Source organism: Amblyraja radiata, chromosome 6, assembly GCF_010909765.2.
Source record: "Amblyraja radiata isolate CabotCenter1 chromosome 6, sAmbRad1.1.pri, whole genome shotgun sequence".
In the NCBI taxonomy this organism is placed as follows: domain Eukaryota; kingdom Metazoa; phylum Chordata; class Chondrichthyes; order Rajiformes; family Rajidae; genus Amblyraja; species Amblyraja radiata.
Genome location: NC_045961.1, coordinates 75,239,938 through 75,259,989, shown reverse-complemented (window position 1 = coordinate 75,259,989; position 20,052 = coordinate 75,239,938). Strand labels below are relative to the sequence as shown.

Here is a 20,052-nt window from a genome sequence, read left to right as displayed (position 1 = left end):
ACCGCTGACTCACAGCTCCAATTGGCACATTTTCTCTGTGACTGCATGGAAACCAGAGGGAAGGGGTGGTAGGCTAATTGTCCCCCACACGTTTATAGGTGATTGAATGATGGGTAGATGGAAGCAGGTTCGTCAAGGTGGGGGGTTGGGGGGGGGGAGGAGATAAGAGGCATTGGGAAACGTGAAAAGGAAGAAGAAACCTAAGTGAACAGATGAGAGTGTGCGCGTGGAGATCACAGGGCTTGTGGGCTACCTGAAATTTGGAAAATGATTGCTCAAATGATTGGATAAGAATTGATAAATTCTTCCAAATACTGAGGAATTGGAGATTTTAATTTGGGGGCAAAAGATACAAAGTATGTCAAAGGAAAAACATTTCAGAAATAGTTAGCAATTGTAATTCATGGTCTTTTTCAAACTGGTGGAAATGGAATTGATTAGGTCCAACAAAGAAAATATGGATAGAGAACTTCACCTATTCCTTCTCTCCAGAGATGCTGCCTGTCCCGTTTAATTAATCCAGCATTTTGTGTCTACCTAGAGAGAATACCTTGCCAGACTATGGTGAATGAGCAGGAAATGGGACTGATAGGATTACTCAACCAGGAGCTGACATAGGCTGAACGACCTTCCATGCCATAACATTCAATGATGACTCTTCAATCTCAATTGCTTCATTTCCACTATATCCATTGTGATAATGGATTTCATCTTCACCAAGTGAAACAATCCAATGAGTTTCAATCACAGGTATAATACATCCTGAATTAATGGTCCTACAGATTACACCTGTTTGTCAATGTAGATCATCTCAGCTTGCTACCAATATCTATCTGGTTTGCTCATGTCCTTCATAGGGAATCTGCCCTCCTTACACAGTCTAACAGTCTAAGTGAGATTCCAATCCAACTAGTGAAGTTGACTTTTATTTACCCTCTGAAACGGCCAGCAACCCAATGAGTTAGTTCAAATAAGGATGAGCCTTAATGCTGGCCTTGCCAGTGATGCCTAGATCCTGACAAATGAATACATGAGGCGGGTTTCTTCTGGAAAGTTCTGAGTTCATATAAAACACTAATTTCCCAAGTTGAGGGAAATCTTAAAATTTGCACCCTTGCTTTCAAATGCCTCCATGATTTCCCTCCTCTCTATCTTTATCCCTCTGGAAAATCTGTTTTTTTTTTAAGCAAAGTTTATTTGTTCCATCATTGCCAACCACGCCTTCAGCTCCCAGCATCCAAATTCCCTCTCCCAGCCTTTCTGCCTCTTGTCTCCTTTACATTGGACACTCTGCGTCCATCTCTACACGGTTGAGTCTTAGATTTTGCTTGCTATCTCATTTGGAAAAAATAAACATGAATTGTTACTGCTTTAAAATGTAAGCAGAGCTGTTGCCTCACAGCGCCTGAGACCCGGGTTCGATCCTGATCTCAAGCGCAGTCGTTGTGGAGTTTGCGCATTCTCTCTGTGACTGCCTGGGCTTCTATCAGGTGCTCCTGTTTACTCCCACATCCTAAAGGTGCGTGGGCTGGCAGGCTAATTATATGTGGTAAATTGCTCCTATGGTGCAGGATGCTTGCAGAATCTGTAGATAAGAATATGGGGAGGATAAAAAATGGGATTAGTGCAAAAGGGTGGTTGATGATCAGCATGGATTTGGTGGGCTGAAAGGCTTAGTGGTGTGCTGTATCCCTCCGTGACTAGGTTTAACATGCTGTCCTGCCGTTGCAAGCACTGTACCTTTCAACGTTCCTTTCTGCTGCATGGCGGCTGGCGACTTGTTCATGGGCGAGGCCACGCGCAGGAAGATCCGCTGGCGCCAGGAGATACGGCGCGGAGTGAGCAAGCTCCCCACCCCGCTCAATGACTCCGTGCTGTATCCAGAGAAGGCCCTTCTCCTTCCTTCACCATCGCTGAAGCATAAAAGGGAAAGCACGCTCAGAAACATGCGTGCACACGGCTCAAGGTTGTCGAGCTGTTAGCCTCTCCATTACTGGATACAGAAGTAACACAGTGCACCGCATTAGATGGTTTAGTAGTAAGTGGCCGTGCCATGTGATATTAAGTACTGGGTGACAACACGCATTTAACCACAGTCCTGAGAGGAAGGAAGTTATGTGAACACAGAAATTAATGTGGCATAGGATGAACTACAGGACATTTAACAACCAATGTGGGCTTTTGTTAGGATGACGTGCAGTACAGGTTAAGGGGCAGGTGATGGGCTTGCCCCATGAATCTATTCTTACCAGCTTGATGTCAGATTACTGTGACTTGCAGCCCTTCCTCTGCAAACTGATCCACCTTCAGAAATCATCCACGTGGGTAAGAGACGCACATACTTAATGACTTGCTTCTACCAAGAGGTGAGTGTACATCGAATAGCTGGCAAGAAGTTTTCCACTGCTTGTTCCTTGCAGAGTAATTGTAATTATGCAACCTTAAAACTTGCCTACAGACAGCGAAGAGCAGAAATCTTCTCCTGGGTCACCAAGGTGAATCATCAGGATCGCTGCCTCACAACAATAGGTGTTTTCACTATTTACGAATCATTCTCTTTTTTTTGAACAAGTCAATTGACTGCAACACCAAGCCTTGAAAGAATCATTGAAAACAAATACCAATTTTTGAGAGCGCCCCTCTCTCAAGTAGTTTACCCCAATTCACCTAATTGTTGTACTTTTTGATATAATAGGAGTTATTTTGTAATATCCAACCATGGTTACACCCTTAACTGCCGGCACTTATTGGCTTTTCATAACAGGCGATAGGCAAATATGATTAGGTACCTGCCTTCCTCTTTCTGACTTGTCTCCTATCCCTCCTTTGTGCTCAGCTTGCTTGTGCAGGCTAAAAAACTCCCAACACCCAATTCAAATCACCTTGCATGCTGTGTAGTAGTAGGGATCTGGCCTGGACCCCATTGCAAGGACAACTCACGACACCGCACAGCAATGGCGTACATCAGGATTGTATACAAAGAAGTAGAACTATCAGGTAAACTAATTGGGAGATGAGCGCAATCAAAAATTAGTACTTATTTTTAATGATTCTTTAAAGGCTCCATGCTGCAGTAGAGACACCTTGGTTTAAAACTAGGAGAATGGCTTGCAAATAGTGAAAACATCATAACAGACTAACATTGCTCACGGGCTGTTATTACAGACCTGAGGCCACAGTCTGAGTTTAGGGTGGGTCGATGAGGATATAATCAACACTATTTACATATGTATTAAATACTGGTGATCCGAGACAGCTTTCCCCGATCACCATTCAGGGGAGGGACACCACATTCGCCTGCCAGATTCCCTAAGGGCTGGGTGCCTGTAAGAAGCGTGCGGAGTAGAAGCAAACAAGGACAAGCTCAGGCTGGTCACTGGGAGTTCTGCCCTGACAATATACAAACGTAGATAAAACAATCAGCCAACACACTCACATTAGCAGACCAGTTACAACTGAATCAGTAGATTTTGCATGTGATCATAAAGTCAAAAGGATGGGAGTAGAATTAGGCCATTTGCCCCCATCAAGTCTACTCCGCCATTCAATCATGACTGATCTATCTCTCTCTCCTAACCCCATTCCCCTTCCTTCTCCCCATAACCTCTGCCACGTACTAATCAATAATCTTTCTATCTCTGCCTTAAAAATATCCACTGACGGCCTCTACAGCCTTCTGTGGCAAAGAATTCAACAGATTTACCACCCTCTGACTAAAGGAATTTCTCATCATCTCCTTCCTAAAGGTACGTCCTTTAATTCTGAGGCTATGACCCCTAGTTCTAGACTCTCCCACTCATGCTTAGATAGATGTACAAGTCCAAAGATTCTTGAAGTTTGGTCTGTTTGGTCTGTTTTTACTGAAGCAGAAAAAAAAACTGAAGCAGAGGGGATCATGACAGAAGCCTCCTCGTGGCGACCCCTGGAAGCGACAACGCGATTCACTCTGTGACATCTGCAATTCTGTCAACATGTTGGACGATGACAGAAGCCAACAGCGAGCTACATCATCTGACACACGAGCGAACGAATGAACTGAAGCAGAGGAGATTAAGAGAGGAGATGATTGAGGTACATACAATTCTGAGGGGTGTAGACAGGATAGACTGCAAGAAAGTTAATCTCAGGTCGATACAATTTGAGGACAATGATTTAAGCCAAGGAGGAAGAGATTTACAGGGGCTCTGAGGGGAACATCTTTTACCTACAGAGGGGAACATATTTTACCTGGAGACTGGTAGTACCTGGAATACACAGCTTGAGAGAATGGTGAAAGCAGAGTCACCGATAGCGTTTAAATATGGGGAGAGCACTTGAATTGCCTGGCCATTGAAGATTATAGACCAAGTACTGGAAGATTGGATTAATAAGGATGGGTTCCACTGGTCTGTATAGACAGGGTGTGCCAAATGGCCTGTCTTTACGTTGTATGACTATATGACTATTGGTGGATAAAGACTCCTGGCTATCACCAGATGGAAACAAGGCTCCTCTGCCTGGGGATATCACGGGCATGGCTACCCTGACATGAGGCACTGCCAGCTCTGGAGCCCCTTATATGTTCCATGTTTTTCCCACTCTGGCCCCATGTTCCCCCAATAACGCACCCTCCACCACAACTACTATAGGAGTCCAACATCAAGCAGTTGGAGTGAGGAACTGAAAAGATAACAGGAAATGCTGGGATCACTCAAAGAGTTAGGAAACCTGAGCTGCTGAGTGTTTCTAACTTTCTCTTCTTTTATTTCATTTTTCCAATAACACTGGTGGATTTTCACAGAACAGAATTGTCATGAAATACTGAACTGTCAATATATGTTGTGCATTTCAATTTGTCCTGTCATTGGTGATTCAAATCTTATGTGGCTCCTATGTTCTTTATGTTTAACTGTCCAGTCACCTAACTGATATAGGGCCAGAGGGTCTGAAGAAGGGTCCCGACCCGAAATATTGTCTGTCCATTTGCTCCACAGATTCTGCCGGACCCACTGAATTCCTCGAGCACTTTATTCTATTTAATTATATCAAACAATTGTACAGAATTGTATATTTGCAGGAATAATATGCAGTGAAATCTGTATCTCCACACAATGCAAGCCCAGCACTGCTCCTAATCTCAATTTCTTAGCCTTTGGTGCGACTTCACAGCAGATGTCTTGCAATACATATACCTTATAGAACATAGAACAGTACAGCACAGGAAAAGGCCCTTTGTTACACAATGTCTGTGCAAGACCAACCCTGATCTGCCTGCACATAATCCATATCCCTCCATTCCTCACATACCCTCACACCTATCCAAAAGTCTCTAAATGCCACCACTGTATCTGTCTCCACTACCACCCCTGGCAACGCATTCCATCCTTTTGAAATGAAAATCTACTAATATCTCCTTTAAACTTTGCTCGTCTCACCTTAAAGCTATGCCCTCCAGTCAGTGGCGGACTGGCCAGGGTGTCAGCTTGCCCGATGGCAAGTGGGCCCCTGATGAAGTGGGCCCCTATATCAAGTGGGCCCCTGATGAAGTGAGCCCCCTTTGTCTCCTGGTAACCAATATTTTTAGACCCAGTGCGCCACTGCCCCCAGCACTTCATATTTCCATCCTGGGAAATAGTTTCAAGCTGTCTGCCCTACCTCTGCGTCTCATCATTTTATATCCTCCTCTCCCTGGTCTCCCCACAATCTCCGGTGTTCTAGTGAAAACAACCCCAGTCTGTCCAATCTCTCCCCGTAGCTAATACTCTCAACCCCAGCACCAGTCTGGTAATCGGAGACTCCGCGGCTTGGAGGTCCTGAATCGGCCGATTCCTACTGGAGACCGGGGCTTCACGATGTTATAGGCCGCAGGCCAGCGGTCGGAGATCTTAAAGTCCACACCGCGCCCGCGGCTAGAAGCTCCGCAGACCGAGGCTTCAGGATGTTATGGGCCACAGGCCGGCGGTCGGAGCACTTCTTCTAGCGACCCACGCCAAGGGCTCGCCCGCTCCGCGATGGAAAGTCCACGCCGTGCCTGCGGCTAGAAGCTACGCAGACCACGGCTTCGGGATGTCATAGTCCGCGGGCCAGCGATCGGAGCACTTCTTCTAGCGACCCCCGGCAAGGGATCGCCCGGCTCCACGATGGAAAGTCCATGCTGCACCCGCTGCTAAAGCTCTGGACCTGACTCCGGGAAAAGCCGCACCAATCCAAGCTGTTAGGCCGCGAGGGAGGGCGAAATACAAGTAGGAGAAAAGTCGCATTTCACCGAGGTAAGTGACTAAAAAACAGTTTTCCCCCATTCCCGCCCCCCACACTAAAACACACAAACGCACTAAAACACACTTTTAAACATACTAAAAACAAAATAAAGTGGAAAGGACGAACAGCTGCCTGCTTGCGGCGCCACCCGTTTAGACAGTTTATACCATTGAAAATAATATTCTACTTGGAGTATGATATAGACGGAGGAATTAAGCGTATGGAATAGTGTCTTTGCAAGAGGCAGTGTAGTCCAGATAACTGTGGGAGTCGGTAGGACTGTAGTTGATGTCAGTCGATTGCCCTGAGTAACAGCCTCATAAACACTTCACAGGTTCATTGTTTAAAGAGGAAACATGAGTAACCTTGATGCTTTGTATAGGTTTGACTGCACCAGAATGTAAAATAGGATGTGTACTGATTGCACTGAGTTTCCTCCATATCCTTTGGAAATAAAAATGTTTGCCAAGAAAGTCTGGAATGGGATGCAGTGGTTCTTGTCGAGGTTCACCCCAAGCAACTGTGCAACAGAAGACCCTGTGATCTACAGGGTGTTTCCAAGGACACATACTGATGCAAACGTCAACTGCTCATGAAAGGTCACCAGCTCACTGATGAAACTCATCGGTCTTCCAGTGTAAAAAATCCACAAGTAAAGACTGCCCTCTTGCACCTTCAAGGGTGTTGAGGGACACATTGAAGCTTGAGGCAGTGATTGTAAACGCTCTGTGGGGAAGGACAATATTATTGTCACTGTTCTGCCACCACGGGTTACTGGTAGCTGGACCCAGTAGAACATCCTCTCAAGCACTTTCAGGATATACTGTTCAAAGGACAAATGTGAAAGGTGTTCACACATTGTAAGAGAATGTATTGAATTGATAGTACAATGAGCATGGGGAAAAGCATGTTCCAATTGTATATAATATATAGGAAGTAACTGCTGATATTGGTTTAAACCGAAGTTAGACACAAAATGCTGGAGTAACTCAGCGGGACAGGCAGCATCTCTGGAGAGAAGGAATGGGTGATGTTTCGGGTCGAGACCCTTCTTCAGACTTTGTATATAACGAACATCATGAATAAAGTATATTTTTGCAAAACAGACACACCCAATTTTCTCTCTTTTTGAGTTTCTGGTGAGAATTCCAATCACAACTGCACAGCCACAGTCTTTTCCTCAAGAGGCATAGAGACATAAAAGGCCATTCAGCCTACCTTCCTCTCCTGTCTATCCACCACATTCGTAGATATTTCCAATGACAGGCACAATGTCAAGCCCGTAGGTTCATAAAACACAGATACACACCCTTTGGTCCATAACGTTTGTAAAACTGCGGAGAATATTGGGGAGGGAGAGGGCTCTGATAGGGTAAAACCAGGGTGAGCGTAGGGATAAGCTGGAAACAAGGTTATCTGGACAATTAATATTTTTTGATTTTCATTGCATATCTACATTATTGCCATGTTTTGTCTTCTCCTTTTCACTGGACATGGACAAGCTGTTCTTCGGTTATTCAAGTGTCGGGGAAATTACAGTGTAAAATCTGAATCAAGAAGTATCTCGCAAGACCACCGGGTCTCTTTAGGATATTTGTATTCTTTGGATAGTTAAGAGCAAGTCCTTTGTGAAAATCCCACATGACCTCAGGGCTTGTGGAAGAATTTTGGTTTGTTTACTTAGCATTCTTAGCAAATTCAACTTTGAACCCAGTTTAATTTGAGTAAAGCTAGATTAATCATGTTAAAATAAAAAAGCTATGACTTATAAATGCCTCGGGCAGAGGCCTGGAAATAATATCCTGCAAAGTTGCACGACAAATATTTAACTACTTTATTTCACCATTTTTTAAATTGTTGTTTCATGAGAGGGTTTAAAGTAATGATTAAAGGTCAGTATATGAACTCTGTAGGCCTTTGTAAAATAATAGTGAACGTTCCAGTAATAAAGTTTATATTATTGAAATAATTTAATTAGTCATAGAGTCTTACGGCATGGAAACAGGCCCTTCAGCCCAACTTGCCCACATCGGCCAACATGTCCCATCTACACTAGTTCCACCAGCCTGCATTTGGCCCATATCCCTCTAAGCCTATCCTATCCATGTAGCTGTCTAATTTTTCGTCTAACATTGCGATGGTACCTACCTCCTCCGGCAGCTTGTTCCACCTACCACTCTTTGCGTGAAAAGGTTAACCCTCAGTTTTACTTTAAAAGGATGTACATTGCTCTGACGCTCTTTACCTACAATCTGCGCAAGATGGTAGGCAAATAAAATGGTATAGCAATAAAATGGTGCATTATCCAGGTGTATTCTTCTTGAGAGGTTAATGATTCTGTGAGATTTCACATAGTGGGAGCTAGAGATAAGGTGTGAAAACAGGTCCTTTGGCCCATTGAGTCCACGCTGACCAGCAATCATCTGTTCACTAGTTCTACCCTACATAATGTGGACAATTTTAATTTATGGAAGCCAATTAACTTACAAACCTGCACATCTTTGAAATATGGTTGGAAACTGGAGAAATCCCACGCGGTCACAGGGAGAACTTGCAAAATCTGTACAGACTGCACCCATAGTCAGGGTTGAATGTGGATCTCCGGCGTTCTAAAGCAGCAATTCTACCGCTGCGCCACCTCAGATGAGGTGGAGTTAAAGGGGGGTGGTATGCGGAGAGCTGATGTCTATGGGCAGTGGAATGTGCAGGGGTGAATTTACGTTGTGTATCACCGACGAACCGGATCAGACTGCTGGCCTAGATCATCACCTCTCCAAAACCTTTTCATTTTTAGTTTAGAGATACAGCTTGGGAACAGGCGATCCCTGCACACTAACATTATCCTACACACCAGGGACAATTTATAATTTTACCAAGCCAAGTAGCCTATAAACCTGTACGCCTCTGGAGTGTTGGAGGAAACCAGAGCTCCCGGAGAAAACCACGCAGGTCAAGGGGACAACATACTAACTCCGTACAGCCAGCAGCTGTAGTCAGGAATAAACCCAGGTCTCTGGCACCATGAGGCAACAATTCAGCCGCTGTGCCATCCCTGCATTGTGCAGGCCATCGTTATCGGCTGACACCAAACAAATATGGGATATGACTATTGGACTGCAGACATTCCCCAATTTAGTAAGGAACTGTGTTGTTCATGGAAAACATTTTGTGAAGGAAAATTTCATAAATTGAGAAGGCTGGGCAAAATGCATTGAGTGCACATCCGCATAGTAGGTTCCTGTGCATGGATAATGAAATGTAGCTTCATAAACTGAAGACACATGCTGAAGAGGCACAAGGAACTACAGATGCTGGAATTTTGCGTAGAACTCAAAGTGCTGGAGTAACTCGGTGGGTCAGGCGCCATCTCTGGAGGACATGGATAGGCAACGTTTCATTTTGGGATCTTTCTTCAGACTGCAGAAAAGCCTGACCCGAAACGTCACCTTTCCATGTCCTCCGGATATACTGCCTGACCCACCGAATTAGTTTTGTACTTTGTGTTACCCTGAAGAGTCAATGGTATTCTTGCAAAAATTTGTAAATCAAACACTAATAAATCAAAGGTACACAAAATTGCTGGGGAAACTCAGCGGGTGCAGCAGCATCTATGGAGCGAAGGAAATAGGCGACGTTTCGGGCCAAAACCCTTCTTCAGACTGATGGGGGGTGGGGGGGGGGGAAAGAAAGAAGGAAAAGGGGAGGAGGAGGATGAGCCCGAGGGCGGGCGGATGGGAGGGTGGGAGGAGACATCTAGAGGGTTAAGGAAGGGGAGGAGACAGCAAGGGCTAGCCAAATTGGGAGAATTCAATGTTAATGCCATAAGGACGCAAGGTCCCCAGACGGAATATGAGGTGCTGTTCCTCCAATTTCCGCTGTTGCTCACTCTGGCAATGGAGGAGACCCAGGACAGAGAGGTCGGATTGGGAATGGGAGGGGGAGTTGAAGTGCTGAGCCACCGGGAGGTCAGGTAGGTTATTGCGGACTGAGCGGAGGTGTTCGGCGAAACGATCGCCCAACCTACGCTTGGTCTCACCGATGTAAATCAGCTGACATCTAGAGCAGCGGATGCAGTAGATGAGGTTGGAGGAGATACAGGTGAACCTTTGTCGCACCTGGAACGACTGCTTGGGACCTTGGACAGCGGAAATTGGAGGAACAGCACCTCATATTCCGTCTGGGGACCTTGCGTCCTTATGGCATTAACATTGAATTCTCCCAATTTGGCTAGCCCTTGCTGTCTCCTCCCCTTCCTTAACCCTCTAGCTGTCTCCTCCCACCCTCCCATCCGCCCGCCCTCGGGCTCCTCCTCCTCCTCCCCTTTTCCTTCTTTCTTTCCCCCCCCCCACCCCCCCATCAGTCTGAAGAAGGGTTTCGGCCCGAAACGTCGCCTATTTCCTTCGCTCCATAGATGCTGCTGCACCCGCTGAGTTTCCCCAGCAATTTTGTGTACCTTCGATATTCCAGCATCTGCAGTTCCCTTTTGAACACTAATAAATCAAGGAGTTATTGTTGAGCCAACAACAACAATTTAAGAGTAAGAGAAGGAGGAATTCCTAAACACAAGGGGACAGAGGTACGGGATTAGCTGAATGGCAAAGCAGGCTTGGTGGCCATGTGGCCCACTACAGATTTGGTGTCTTGTGTTCTTATGCATTGGCATAATACTCGTACAATACAGCACGTTCCCACAATTATGCTCTAAGATATGTAGATTTTCCCTCCACCTCCAACCACCCATTGCCAGGACAGGGTAAGGCTGCTCTGGTAGTAAAGAAATAGCAATTTGTTGAGCATGCGTGTAATGAACGATCAACAGTGACAATAAATGCATAAGGGAGGAATTGGCACGGCTTTTGGACGTGTCAATGCTTGTCTTGGCAATGGGAACTTTCGGAAGGAAGGTAAAGTCAACAGCACAATGCTGTGCAAATACCAGCACCTTGGCACACAACATTACCAGAGTCGCTATGCTGCCAGTCTATCTGAAATCATTAAACCTTGGTTGAATCAAATGGCATGATCTTCCATACCTATGTATTGCACAATTAAAAAATCAGACTCTTACTAAACTGGCAGAATTTGAGCATGGGATGGGTAGAACATATTACCCTGGCTAATGTAATGGATCATGCAGCACAAGTGTGGCCACTTGCCAAGCTAACCATGGTGCCCAACATTGGTAATCCCAGTCTTACGCTTCAAAGTAGTCACTTTTTACAAGTCAATGCCATAAATAGGAGCTGTGATATCCTGTTTCAATAAAGAGTATTTCAGGAGTATCATCACTGCACCAGTGATACTGAGGCTGCCATACTAGGGATGAAGAAAGATATATGGGCCTTAATGTAACTAGCCAAATTCAAATGACAGATATGTCGCCTAATGTGCTGCAATGATGTTCCTCACTATTGCTTCCTGTACCGACTGCATGATTCAACCGAGAGACACACAAAGGGTTTAGAATAGTTTTAGTTTAGAGATACAGCATCAAAACAGGCCCTTCGGCAAACCAAGTCTACACCGACTACCAATCACCTATTCACACTAGCTCTATGTTAACCCACTTCCGCATCCAATCCCTACACTCAATTATGATTATTCACAGTGGCCTATTAACCTACAAAACCCACACTTCTTTGGGTTATGGGAGGAAACTGGAGCACCCAGAGGAAGTGCACATGACCACAAAGAGAATGAACAAACTCCACACAGATAGTCCCCTCAGGGAAGGATCAAAACCGGGTCTCTGACGCTGTGAGGCAGCAGGTCTACCAGCTGCAACATTGTGCAACCATAATTGAATTGGTTCCTCAAGGAACCAGGGTCTCCTTTGTATCTGGGACAGCTGGACCCATGAGTAAAGAGTGAGAGTATCACAGAAAAGCTATGCTTTGCTCTTCCTGCCACAGACACGCCCAACCTGACACGCCCAACCAAAGGATGAGTGATGTTTTGGGTCAGAACCTTTCTTCAGACTCAAGACCCGAGCTTGGTGAGCCCGAGAGTGCAAGTATGGGATATGGCTTTGCCTTACTTCTGATAAAAACTTACTCATTCCTCCGTTGCGGTCGGGATTTGTGGTTGAGACGCTCCATCTATTTAGTCAACTCCTCCTGAAGGATGGCAATGTAGTCTTAGCCCTAAAGGCAGGGGGTTCTACCCATTATGTGAGGGTGCATATCTGGCTTATATCCTTATCACCACGACATTCCTCCTCCTTGCTGGCTTACAAGACACTGGATCCCCAGCCTCGTGCACTGTCAGCCGTACTCCCAATCTAGGGATAAGGGTTCAGTGCAAGAAATTGGCACCACATTGATAGCCGAGCCATGATCTTCATGAATGGCAGAGGGTGTCTGGGGACCTACTTCTGTCATGTCCTCTTTGAAAAAGCCGCACCGTGCCTGCTGCCATTAGTGTGAGTACGACATACATGACCAGTCGGTGCAACTGCCCGCATCAGCTCTCGCCCCCATCCTTCTCAGTGCTTTCCCAACCCCTAACCCCTGGGCCATGGCTGAAGAGTTTTGGACAATGCTTTGCTCCAGAAAATACCCCATTTCAGCTGAAAGCACAAAATCAGGGCTCTTATGTCTGCTTGGAATGTAGTTGTCCCACCAGTTCACCTTTAGAGGGGCCAAATGACACTCCAAATGAGAGATTCTCTTGCCACTCTGTTCACACAAATAACAGGACTCACACAAATAATTCCCATCAGTTCCGTGAACCGCTACCCCCACCTCTTCTGTGTTGGATGGTGTTTATTCTTTTCTCAAGGTCAAGTACTTTTAATCCCAACCACAGAAAAACAGCCTGCCTCCAATCATGGTGTCATGTTTTGCCACTTCCTAAAATAAGCCAAATGAGGTTTCTTGGAGAGTTGCCACCAATTGCCTGGGCTACTCAAGCTTAAATACAGGCAGCGTGGTGCTAAAGAGTCCGAATTGGATGGACGTCTCCAGACAGCATTGCAGCCAGAATGCAAGCCCCAGTTCCTTCTCCCAAATGCTTCATCTCTAATCAAGTCGGTCAGTGATTCCCCCACTACTAAATGTGCTTTACCAGGACCCAAGTTGTAAATTGCTTGAAGGAATTTATCGCACAATTCGTTTTTTGCAGATGACAGTACGGATTAATACATATAAACAAAAGCTTAAAACCAGCACAGACGACCTAAGCACATCCTTCCAGCTCACGTAACAAGTCATGGGATGCACTTGCTCAACGATCCAAACAAAACTGTCTACGTTTCCATTTTCTCATTTACTGGCCATCAGTCGCACATTCCTTTCATTCCTATCTTTTTAATCAGGATGAAAATTCCTCCTATTTGAGTTGCTTTCCTCCCTTGAACTCCCTTTGCTCTCGCTATCGCTGCCAAGAAGGCAGCTTGATCTTCTTTTCCAGCATTGCCCACTCCAAACTAACATCCAGAGAATTATTCTCCAAATGGAGAGGTGACTGGATTTCTGTGCATGTTACGTTTTACACTTAGATTTCTCTGGGTTTAGTATTTAATAAAAAGACAATCATTTGCCTTGTCATATTAAGGAAATCAATAAACTATTCCCTTGACAGAGGGATAGCCTAATTGCAAGCTTTACCAAATGCCAGTGTACACTCAGACCCAATCGGCTCAAGTTCTCCCTGTAGATGTGAAGAGAGTCTGTTGGCTTAGCCCCAATCAATTTACATTCTCCTTTGGAGGTTTACAAGGCCTGGTTGTCCAGACCCATTCAACTTAACTTCTCCCTGTATACGTTTACAGGGTCTCTTGGTTAAGACCCAATCAACTTACCTTATCCCTGTAGATGTGTACCTCCGCTCTGTGTCTTCTTATGGAGGAGATCAGAAATTTACTACGAGTGGCCATCTCCCACTGGTATGCTGCGCCCCAAGGCTTACACCTTTTAACCAGGAACAAGCTTGTTGCAACATGAACTCTTGTTTCTGACTATGTCGCACACATAGTTTCAAATCAGATGAGAAAATACCAACAGCACTTGAAAAACCATGCAAATCAAAGCAAGATTTTCACCTGCCTCAAATATCAACAGATACTAAATAATTAAATTATTTTTATGTTAAAGATTTATGAATAAATTACTGCCTTGCTCAAACCCACTTCAATACATTTATTTTTCTGTGCACCAAGATTTTGACTGGGTGCCATTTGCATTAAAATCATAAATGTTGAGCAAACCAACAATGTTATTATAAATAGCTAGAGACACTGTCAAGGACATTATTAACTGAAACAATTATTTTAAACTGGCAATATTAACACATTGGTATGCTAGGTATGGTGACCCTAGTTTTTGAAAGATATTTCTGTCTTTCCATGTCAATAAATTACACTGGATCATGTCTCACCTTCCAACCTCACTTTTCACAACCCTCAATAGCTTTTCCTATCAATAATCCATCATGTCCAGGTATAATCTTTTGCAAGTAATAATTACTTTTGCAAAGTAATTACTTTTGCAAGTAATTATTAGGTGTTAACTGGTGAGATTCTTCCTCATACTAAACCTGATTTGTATGTAAAAATAATGTCCAGGTCGAGTTGCTGTGTGGTAGTACACTGCTTCTAAAATTTGGTTCCATGGATTCGGATTTGCACAGTGACGCACCTGGTCAAGCTGCTGCCTCACAGCACCAGACCTGGTTTCAATCTCGAGCACTGTCTGTGTGGAGGTTGCACGTTCTCCCTGTGACTCTGGAGTGTTCCCTCCGAGTGCTCCAGTTTCCTCCCACATCCCCAAGAAATGCAGGTTTGTTGGTTAATTGCCCTCTGTAAAATGCCCCTAGTGTGTGCGGAACAACTGGCTGGAGTTTTTACGGACATTTTCAATCTCTCACTTCTGAGGTCGGAGGTTCCCACCTGCTTTAAAAGGGCATCAATAATACCGGTGCCCAAGATGAGCAAGGTGACGTGCCTCAATGACTATCGACCAGTGGCACTAACGTCTGTGGTGATGAAGTGCTTTGAGAGGCTGATCATGGCGCAAATCAACTCATACCTCGACAAAAACCTTGACCCACTGCAGTTCGCTTACCGCCACAACAGATCAACGGTGGATGCGAGCTCCGCTCTGGACCACTTGGACAACAAAAACTCATATGTCAGGCTGTTATTCATTGACTACAGCTCGGCATTTAATACCATCATCCCCTCCAAGCTAGTTACCAAGCTCTCAGATCTGGGTCTCTGCGCATCCCTCTGCAATTGGATCCTCGACTTCCTCATTCACAGACCACAGTCTGTCCATATTGGTGGAAATGTGTCATCCTCGATAACAATCAGCACGGGAGCATCTCTAGGCTGCGTGCTCAGCCCCCTGCTGTACTCACTCTATACTTATGAATGCGTAGCCCGACATAGTGCGAACTCCATCATCAAGTTCGCCGACGACACCACTGTTGTAGGATGTATCACTAATGGGGCCGAGTCAGAGTATAGAAGAGAGATCGACCAATTGACCAAATGGTGCCAGCACAATAACCTGGCTCTCAACACCAGCAAAACCAAGGAACTGATTGTGGACTTTGGAAGGGGTAGGATGGGGACCCACAGTCCTGTTTATATCAACGGGTCAATGGTGGAAAGGGTCAAGAACTTCAAATTCCTGGGTGTGCATATTTCCGAAGATCTCTCCTGGTCCCAGAACACTGATGCAATTATAAAGAAAGCACATCAGCGCCTCTACTTCCTGAGAAGATTACGGAGAGTCGGTATGTCAAGGAGGACTCTCTCAAACTTCTTCTACAGGTGCACAGTAGAGAGCATGCTGACCAGTTGCATCGTGGCTTGGTTCGGCAACTTGAGCGTCCAGGAGCGGAAAAGGCTGCAAAAGGTTGTAAACACTGCCCAGTCCATCATCGGCTCTGACCTCACTACCATCGAGGGGATCTATTGCAGTCGCTGCCTCAAAAAGGCTACCAACATTATCAAGGACCCACACCATCCTGGCCACACATTCATCTCTCCGCTGCCTTCAGGTAGAAGGTAAAGGAGCCTGAAATCTGCAACATCCAAGTTCAGGAACAGCTACTTTCCCACAGCCATCAGACTATTAAACACAACATCAAACAAACTCTGAACTATAGCCTATTGCACTTCATCTGTTTATTTATGTGTGTGTGTGTGTGTATATATATATGACTATCGACCAGTGGCACTAACATCTGTGGTGATGAAGTGCTTTGAGAGGCTGATCATGGCGCAAATCAACTCATACCTCGACAAAAACCTGGACCCGCTGCAGTTTGCTTACCGCCACAACAGATCAACGGTAGATATATATATATATATATTCTATGGTATACGGACACACTGATCTGCTCTGTATTTATGCCTACAATATTCTGTTGTGCTGCAGCAAGCAAGAATTTCATTGTCCTATCTGGGACACATGACAATAAACTCTCTTGACTTGACTTGACTTGACTCTTGAGGTTGGATGCAAAAGTGGGATAACATAGAACTGGTGTGAACAGGTGATCGATGGTCAGCACGGCGGGCTGAATGGCTAGTATCCAAGCTGCATCTTTCAATCAATCAATTCAAAACAGGGGGCCTCACATTCAGCCAGTGCTGTACTATACATGTGGGGCATATAACTCAAGCTGAATTACTCCCTGTGCAGTTTACACTGAAGCAAAAGCAGATTACAAGGTGTAAGCCTGCTACGACAGACTCAGAAACATTAATTCAATGCAGACCACAACTGTTAGAGCATCAAAGAGACAGTGTCAAACATCAGCTACAGCCACAAGCATGTCAATTAGTCAGGCGGACCAGGGACAGATGGGGTGTTAAGGGCAGACTTTGCAAGCAGGTTGCAGGCCGCTCTCACCTCTTGGGGCTCCCAGTGTCGGACTGCAGGTGCCGCAGCCTGCTCGGGCTGGTGTAAAAGGACTTCAGGAAAGAAGGGGCAGACAGGGAGGTGGGAAGGCTGCTGAACGTGCTTTCGCTCTCCAAGTTACAATGGCCACGTCTCACGATGTTGATGGGGCTGCGCGAGGGCAAAACAGAGAAGTTGGGAGAACACAGGAGACAGGAAGGAAAATAGTCAATAGAGGTGAGAGGTGAGTAACAACAATTCAGCGAATAAAATGGCTCCACTCCAGGAAGAGGAAACGGCACAAGATCCCCAAAAGAGAGATTAGGAGAAAAATAGAAATAAACAACAGACCTGTTAGCATTTGCCTAACAATGAATTCTCAATTTGTGTTAATAGTCTGAGTTCTAACAGGTAACCCATCCAGAACATTTATCTGCCTTTTCTCAACAGCCTTTAAAATTCAGTTTGACAATTTTTTATATTGGAAAGAAAAGATGTCATGACCAGTGGGTTAACTCAAAGAGATCAGATCACTTTTTATTGCTTTTATAAATATCCCCCCCCCCCCCTCCACTGTCTCTTCTCTTTACTTTCTCTCTCCACATCTATATCTCTCTGTTCTCTTCCCCTCTCTCTTTCTTCCTCACTCTGGAAGTGTTCCTTACAGCTAGAAGTTCTGCACTATCTATAATGCCGCTTTTCAGATCAGATATTTAGTCAAGCCACAACTGTTCACTTTATTGGGTGTAAAAAAAAAGCAATGGATGTTATAATGATCACACAATCCATCCCATCTGTTCATTAAGCGGTCATATGGAGGCGGTGTACAGGAAGGGACAAAGCCGACTGTATTTTTTAAGGAGGCTGAGGTCATTTAACATCTGCCAACCCCTACTGTGCAGTGTCTACCATTCAGTGGTGGCCAGTGCTCTGTTTTTTGCTGTGGCCTGTTGGGGAGATGGCGCCCGTATAGCGGATAAAAACAGACTGGACAAGCTAATCAGGAAGGCCGGCTCAGTGGTCGGGGCTGAGCAACGAACGGTCCAGCAGGTGGCAGAGGCCAGAACTCTGAACAAACTAGGTTCTATAATGACCAACCCCACTCACCCACTCCATGCCCTGAAGGTGATCAAGAGCAGCATCTTCAGTCAGAGGCTGATTGCACCAATGTGCAAAACTGAGAGACATAGGAAGTCCTGTTTACCAGCTGCTATAAGATTATATAATGCGCATAAATAACTGCACTTTTTTATAATTAATTGTATTTTAACTTGTATTTTAACTTGTATTTTAACTTGTTAAGTATGGAAGCCATTTGAGGAAATGTGTGGTGTTATGTCTGTCTTGAAGCTGTCGTGGCACTGTAATTTCCTGTAAAGGATTATTAAAGGTATAATCAATCAATAATCAATCAATCAAATATTAAGGAGAAAATAATCATTCTTCTACTTGTCTTTAAAGTTTTCCATGCCTCCAAGACCTTGGCTTACTACCACTTTCAAAGGAAGGCACTTTTGACACTGAAGCACTCAATTGGCACTGCAGTGGGACAGCAGCCTACATTATGTGCCCAAGTATCTACAGTGGGCAAATGTGTGAGTAACAGATAATGTTGATCTAACTTGGGGGCACTTGACACAAAAATATCTCCAAAGGCATCACTGGGACTTGATCCTGTCTCTGGTTTTAAATTGCCGCTTATACACAGGGCCTAGTTATTCCTCAGTTGGAGAAACATAGAATATCCTCAGAGAAATCACATTTCCTGCTTTTAAAATCTCCCTATGATTGGAAGCCTGATCTTTGCTATCTTAATTCAGCTGAACTATGATGAAGGGGATGCTCCAGTTGGTTTGAACATTGTTTTGGCCGAGAGTGAAAAAAAATCACCCTAGTTTCTTATTCATGAGCATCTTCCAATTATTCCTCTTGGGAAGTCTGAACGGCAGTGTCAAGCGAAGTCCTCTCTCTACAGTTGAGATGCACACGGGTCTTCACCCTGAAATCAGCTGCATCTTGACTGATAACATATCATTTCTGCCATAAGGAGGCAAGGGTCATTTTGTTGCACAAGTGTTGTGCATAACTAATGGAATGTCGTAACTCTCAGCAGCTTGTCTGTTAAATCATTGAGCATCTGGGAATCAATTCACGGTAACATTACAGGCTGCCATCAATTGATTTATGGTGCCAATTTTGTGAAATTTGCCTGAATACCTGGCTTTTATTTTTAAAGATGTTAAACTTTTCAAATTATATATTCTGCTGAATCATTTATTCAGTATATTTTTATATTCATTCAGTGCATTTTTCGTGATTTTGATTTCAACTTCCAATGTTAAAATTCAGATTTTGCAACTTTAGTCGGAAATAATTAAGAAACAGATTATAGTCACTCTAAGGACAAGCTCTAGAAATCATGCTTTTTATTTTTACGTGGACGCTCCAATATATTATTTCTGACTTTCCTCTCCAGGGGAATCCCATGTATTCTAGCACTCTCAAGTTGGGAATACACATCTGGAGTGTGGATACATGTGATGCACTGCCAGTCTGTAACACTGGCACATAGCCATTGTACTGCGATTGCTAAAGATGATAAAAAATAACCCTTTCAATCATTTTCTCTTCTCTTCTGGGTCCTCCTAAATGATTTTCTGGCTGGAAGCATCGGGAGAAAGGCTGTTATCAGATCTTTGTCGATTCTGCCCTGGGATGTCATACTCTGAACCTTAGCACAAAATGCTGGAGAAACTCAGCGGGGTCAGGCAACATCTTTGGAGAAGAGGGATAAGTGACCCTTCTTCAGGCCCAAACTGACCCGAAACGTCACCCATTCCTTTTCTCCAGAGATGCTGCCTGACCCGCTGAGTTACTCCAGGATTTCGTATCCATCTTCAGTGTAAACCAGCATCTGCAGTTCTTTCCTACACATACTCTGAAGGTTCCTCGATTAGGGAAGGTA

General features: G+C 44.7%; 1 protein-coding gene across 5 annotated transcripts in view; it reads right to left on the bottom strand.

Annotated features, from left to right (window-relative positions):
* tbc1d4 (TBC1 domain family member 4) overlaps window positions 1–20,052 on the bottom strand; it is a 226,236-nt gene that overhangs the window by 29,755 nt on the left and 176,429 nt on the right. For 3 of the 5 annotated variants that reach the window (XM_033023006.1, XM_033023008.1, XM_033023010.1), the window contains 2 exons: window positions 17,100–17,258; window positions 1,741–1,913 (listed from right to left, as the gene is read on the bottom strand). In XM_033023006.1, the coding sequence (XP_032878897.1) occupies window positions 1,741–1,913; window positions 17,100–17,258 (332 nt within the window). The remainder of the gene's footprint in view (window positions 1–1,740; window positions 1,914–17,099; window positions 17,259–20,052) is intronic. The other 2 variants (XM_033023007.1, XM_033023009.1) reach the window with 1 other exon arrangement.